Below are 6,381 nucleotides of genomic sequence, written 5' to 3' on the forward strand. Positions count from 1 at the left end.
TAAGCCACCATGCCCGGCCAGATTTCTTAAAGTTTTGAACAGTTATGATCTTCATACCTAATTTGGTTGACAACAACCATTTAGTTAAATTGGTAGTCCATCTGTAAAATCAGTATAAATTTGGAATGTAGGAGAAGTGAAATGTAGGATGAAGTATAGGAGATGGAGAAATGTATAATCTTTGAAGTAGACAAAATATCAAAAAGTATAACAAGGCTGGGCACGGTGGCTCACGCCTGTAATCCCAGCACTTTGCAAGGCTGAGGCAGGCAGATCACCTGAGGTCAGGAGTTCGAGACCAGCCTGGCCAACATGGCGAAACCTCGTTTCTACTAAAAATACAAAAAAAAAATTAGCTGGGCGTGGTGGCATGTGCTTATAGTCCCAGCTACTCAGGGAGGCTGAGGCAGAAGAATCACTTGAACCCAGGAGGCGAAGGTTGCATTGAGCCAAGATCGCGTGACTGCGCTCCAGCCTGGCAACAGAGGGAGACTCCGTCTCAAAAAAAAAAAAAGAAAGTGTAACAAATATTTTCACTTTGAGAGGCCAAGGCGGGTAGATTTCTTGAGGTCAAGAGTTCGAGACCAGCCTGGCCAACATAGTGAAACACCATCTCACCATCTCTACTAAAAATACAAAAATTAGTGGGGCATGGGGGCGTGCACCTGTAATTCCAGCTACTTGGGAGGCTGAGGCATGAAAATGGCTTGAACCTGGGAGGGTGACGCTACAGTGAGCCAAGATTTGCACCACTGCCACTGCACTCTAGCGTGGGTGACAGAGTGAGACTCAAAAAACAAAACAAAAAAGTATAACAAGTAATTTAATGGAAGGTTTTTTTGTTTGTTTTTAGACAGTGCTTCCAAATCCTGTGTACCATCAAGAAATTGTTTGGACTTATACGAAGAGATCCTGACTGAAGAAGGAACTGCAAAGGAGGCAACATATAATGATGTATGGGTTGCTACAATTATTAAGGACAGTTATTTACTATTTTGTAGCTTCTGAAGAGCAATCACCTGCTTAGTTTTGAACAAATATTTTGTTTAGGAACTTAGCTCTTAGATTAATAAATATTTAAGTCAGTTTTTGTCTTCAGACCTGCTTTTTAAAGGAATGTTTTCTGAATACTTGTCTAAATGTAGTTATAATTTTGCTTGACCCAATTTAAGCATCTGAGTATAAAACCTCAACAGACAGTGTTACAACATTTTTTCTTTTCATGAAATGTACAAAGTTAAATCATATGTTGCATAAAATGTCCTGAGACTTCTATTTCTTTCTACTATATTTGAATTTTAAGGTTTGGATGTTGAATGTGAAAGTAAACAAAATAGATTATTTGTAGGCTTAACTTTAAAACTGGTAGTCTTTCTGGTAGAAGTAGACCTTATCTGCCTTCTTAGTGAATTGATTTGCAAATTTTAAAATATTTTGAAATGCCAGTTAAACTAAGAAAATAATTTTGAATGATACTTAATCCTTTTGTATTTTATAGTTGCAAGTAGAATATGGAAAATGTCAACTGCAAATGAAAGAGCTGATGAAAAAGTTTAAAGAAATACAGACACAGGTAGGGTATAAATGAAAACATAAAAAACAAATTACCAGGCACAGTGACTCACACCAGTAGTTTCAGCACTTTGAGAGGCAGAGGTGGGAGGATTGCTTGAGGCCAGGAGTTTGAGCCCAGCCTTGGCAAGGTAGCGAAACCTCATCTCTACAAAAAAAAAAAAACTAGCTGTGTATGGCCCCCCTGTAGTGCTTGCTACTTAGGAGGCTGAGGAGGGAGGACCCTTGAACTCAGGAGTTTGAAGTTACAGTGAGCTGTGATTGTGCCACTGCACTCCAGCCTGGGTGACAGAGGAAGACCCTATCACTTAAAAAAAAAAAAAAAAGTTGTTATAAATAGAAATTAAAATGTTAAAGTGTTAACAGTTTATAAAAAAGCTTTCTTTTAGTATTAAATGAAATAGCAAATGTGGCAAGTATGCATTATTTCCTGAATTGATGAAATTGAATGAAATAGCAAATATTACAAATATGCATTATTTCCTGAGTTGATGAAACTGATAAAAGAAAATGGCTTGATTTGTTAAATGATATTGATATAAAGGGTCTGTTAGACTTAGGTCAATTAATAGTTAATTAATAGAAAATTTGTGGAGATAATGACAACTGGTGTAAAACAATGGTTTTGAGGAACAAAGATACGGGTTTAAAATGGCTGTTGGGGGACACTGATGATGCCGTCACAGCTTTTGCCAGAATGACCCATTTTGTGACTGTGCTGCAAAAATCAGGAATGTCATGTCCTGTTCTAGTTTTTACTTTTTGGTAAAATTGTTTCTCTTCCTTCTCGTTCCCCTGAAAGAACCAGTGAACTATCAATTCTTTCTTAGTTTATCTTAGGGACTAATACATCTTTTTTTTTTTTTTTGATGGAGCCTTGCTCTGTTGCCAGGCTGGAGTGCAGTGGCACAATCTTGGCTCACTGCAACCTCCAGCTCACTGCAACCTCCGCCTCCCACGCTCAAGCGGTTCCCCTGCCTCAGCCTCCCAAGTAGCTGGGATTACAGGCACCCGCCACGACACCTGGCTAATGTTTGTATTTTTAGTAGAGACAGGGTTTCAGCATGTTGTCCAGGGTGGTCTTGGACTCCTGACCTTAGGTGATCCACCCGCCTCGGCCTCCCAAAGTCCTGGGATTATAGGCATGAGCCCCACCGCACCCAGACCGGACTAATACATCTTTGCAAGTTTAACCAAAGCTGTTGAATATAACCTAATTCTTACCATTTTTATTTTCAATTTTCAAGATCATGGCCAGGCAGAACTTACTTTTTCTGCTGTTCATTGGTTTTTCATTTCAATCTCTGTTTTAAGTAGTTTCACTTTAAGTGGGACTATTTCTGGTGCCAGTTATCTTCTCAGTCTCAGCTTCCCCACTTGTATAAGGGGGATAATAGTACTCCTCATATGGCTTATAAATGTGTGATGCCTGCATGTAGTTAACATTCGATAATTATCAGCTAATATATGTAGTAGTATTAGTAACCCTGTAGGTATGTACTTTATTAATATATTTTGTGGTGTTTTAGAATTTCAGCTTAATAAATGAAAACCAGTCTCTTAAGAAGAATATTTCAGCACTTATCAAAACTGCCAGGGTGGAAATAAACCGCAAGGATGAAGAAATAAGTAATCTTCACCAAAGGTATTACTGAGCGGTGTAGCTGTTATAAATTACGTGGGTATTGATATGTGGAATATTTTTAACTTTGAGAGGAAAGATGAAAATAATGTTTTTTGTTTTCTGTTTTTGTTTTTGTTTTTTTTTTTTCAGAGACAGGGTCTCATTTTGTCACCCAGGCTGGAATGCAGTGGTGTAATTATAACTGAGTGCAACCTCCACCTCCTGGGCTCAAGGGATCCTCCTTCCTCAGCCTTCCAAGTAGCTGAGACAACAGGTGTACAGCACCATGTCTGCCTAATTTTTTTATTTTTTATTTTTGGTGGAGACAGGGTCTCACTATGTAGCCCACACTGGTCTTGAAGTCCTGGCCTCAAGTGATCCTACTGCCTCTGCCTCCCAAAGTGTTAGGATTATAGGGGTGAGCCACCATGCCTGGCCCATATGTGATTATTAATAGAACATTGTGGCCAGGCTCAGTGGCTCGTACCTGTAATCCCAGCACTTTGGGAGGCTGGGGGGGACAGGTCACTCGAGCTCAAGAGTTGTAGACCAGCCTGGCCAACAGGGTGAAACCCTGTCTCTACTAAAAATACAAATATTTGGCTGGGCGTGGTAGCTCATGCCTGTAATCCTAGCATTTTGGGAGGCCAAGGCGGACAGATGATCTGAGGTCAGGAGTTCGAGACCAGCCTGACCAACATGGTGAAGCCCCATCTCTACTAAAAGAAAAGAAAAATACAAAATTAGCTGGACATGGTGGTGCGTACCCAGAATCACAGCTACTCGGGAGGCTGAGGCAGGAGAATCTCTTGAACCCAGGAGGCAGAGGTTGCCGAGATTGTGCCATTGCACTCCAGCCTGGGCAACAAGAATGAAACTCCCATCTCAAAAAAAAAAAATTAGCCAGGCGTGGTGGTGGACACCTGTAATTCTACCTACTTGGGAGGCTGAGGCAGGAGAATCTCTTGAACCCAGGAGGCAGAGGTTGCCGAGATTGTGCCATTGCACTCCAGCCTGGGCAACAAGAATGAAACTCCCATCTCAAAAAAAAAAAATTAGCCAGGCGTGGTGGTGGACACCTGTAATTCTACCTACTTGGGAGGCTGAGGCAGGAGAATCACTTGAAGCTGGGAGGCAGAGGTTGCAGTGAGCTGAGGTCATACCACTGCATTCCATCCTTGGTGACCGCCTGACTCCATCTCAAAAAAAAAATGAAGCAAATAAGAATAGAACATTGCCACATATTTCTCTGAATATATTTAGTTTCCTAAAACACTGAGTTCTTGCTCTACTACTATTTGCCCTGATGAGATGATGCGGTATATATCATGGGTTCTTCTAGGTCCCCACTAAATTACCAAAATATCAAGAGGGCATCTGTGCTCATGTACCCTTTTAATAAACAGCCTTTATACTATCCCTCAATTGTATATTCTTTCCTTTCTCAAGGGGATTTTCTCCACTAATTTCTCTCTCTTATTGGTTGGAGGCAATATTTTGCTCCAGAGAGAAGTTCATATCTTCATAGCCAAACCTCTGAAAAAGTTGTCTAAACTTGTTTTCATTTTTTTTCTTTTTACTAACCCCCTTTTTTTTTTTTTTTTTTGGAAATGGAGTTTCACTCTGTCGCCAGGCTGGAGTGCAGTGGCACGATCTTGGCTCACTGCAACCTCCCCGTCCTGGGTTCAAGCAATTCTCCTGCCTCAGCCTCCTGAGTAGCTAGGACTACAGGCACGCGTCACCATGCCCAGCTAATTTTTGTATTTTTAGTAGAGATGAGGTTTTACCATGTTGGCCAGGATGGTCTCGATCTCCTGACCTCGTGATCCGCCCGCCTCGGCCTCCCAAAGTGCTGGGATTACAGGCATGAGCCACCTGTGCCCAGCCATTTTTTTTTTTTTTTTTTTTTTTTGGAAATGGAGTTTCACTCTGTCGCCAGGCTGGAGTGCAGTGGCACGATCTTGGCTCACTGCAACCTCCAGCTCACTGCAACCTCCGCCTCCCGGTTCAAGCGATTCTTGTGCCTCAGCCTACCGAGTAACTGGGATTACAGGCATGCACCACCACTCCCAGCTAATATTTTTGTGTTTTTAGTAGACACGGACAGGGTTTCACCATGTTGGTCAGGCTAGTCTTGAACTCCTGACCTCGGGTGATCCACCCACCTTGAACTCCCAAAAGTGTGGAGATTTCAGGCATGAGCCACCTGTGCCCAGCCATTTTTTTTTTTTTTTTTTTTGAGGCAGAATCTTGCTCTGTTGGCCAGTACAGTGGCGTGATCTCAGCTCATTGCAATCTTTGCCTGCTGGGTTCAAGTGATCCTCCCACCTCAGCCTCCCCAGTAGCTGGGATTACAGGCATGTACCACCTGTAAAAAATTAAAAAAAACAAAAAACAATGGTTTTTTGTATTTTTAGTAGACGGGGTTTCACGATTTTGTCCAGGCTGGCCTTGAACTCCTGACCTCAAGGGATCTGCCTGCCTTGGCCCTCCAAAGTGTTGGGATTACAGGCATGAGCCACTGCACCCGGCTTCAAGGGTGTTCCTTTTATGGTTAGTGCTTTTCGTGTTTACATTTCTCCAGTGATCTCAAAGGTATCTACCAACAGTTGGTCGGTTGAGTCAGTATCTATATTGGTTTCCTGGGTTAGTGTAACAAAACTACCAGAAATGGGTGGCCTAAACAACCAAAATTTGTCTCAGTTCTGGAGGCTAGAAGTCCAAAATGAAAGTGTCAGCAAAGTTAGTTTCTTTTGAGGGCTCTAAAGGAAGGATCTGATTCAGGCCTCTGTAGTTGTAGATGGTTGTCTACTTCCTGTATCTCTTAGGATATCACTTTAACTTGATTACTTCTGTAAAGACCCTTTAAATAAGGTCATATTCTGAAGAACAATGGGTTAGAACTTCAAATTATGAATTTGGTCAGGAGAGGGGACACAATCAGCTCTTAACAGGGTTCATATGAGGTTTACATATTGTTTTAGGTTGTATGTCTTTCTAATCCTCTCTTATAACAATCGCCCTATATTTCTGAATTTTTTAAGTTTTGGGTTTTTCTACACATTTAATACTGATTAGAAATAGATATATGAAAGCTGGGCACGGTGGCTCAAGCCTGTAATCCCAGCACTTTGGGAGGCTGAGACGGGCGGATCACGAGGTCAGGAGATCGAGACCATCCTGGC

At 41.7% G+C, this 6,381-nt stretch overlaps 1 protein-coding gene across 3 annotated transcripts in view; it reads left to right on the forward strand.

The window, feature by feature from the left end:
- Positions 1 to 6,381, forward strand: part of CASP8AP2 (caspase 8 associated protein 2) — a 39,516-nt gene that overhangs the window by 16,176 nt on the left and 16,959 nt on the right. For all 3 annotated transcript variants that reach the window (XM_011941934.1, XM_011941935.1, XM_011941933.1), the window contains exons 4-6: positions 854 to 954; positions 1,499 to 1,573; positions 3,102 to 3,217. In XM_011941934.1, the coding sequence (XP_011797324.1) occupies positions 854 to 954; positions 1,499 to 1,573; positions 3,102 to 3,217 (292 nt within the window). The remainder of the gene's footprint in view (positions 1 to 853; positions 955 to 1,498; positions 1,574 to 3,101; positions 3,218 to 6,381) is intronic.

The sequence above is a fragment of the Colobus angolensis genome, unplaced genomic scaffold, assembly GCF_000951035.1.
Source record: "Colobus angolensis palliatus isolate OR3802 unplaced genomic scaffold, Cang.pa_1.0 Scaffold203, whole genome shotgun sequence".
NCBI classification, from domain to species: Eukaryota; Metazoa; Chordata; class Mammalia; order Primates; family Cercopithecidae; genus Colobus; species Colobus angolensis.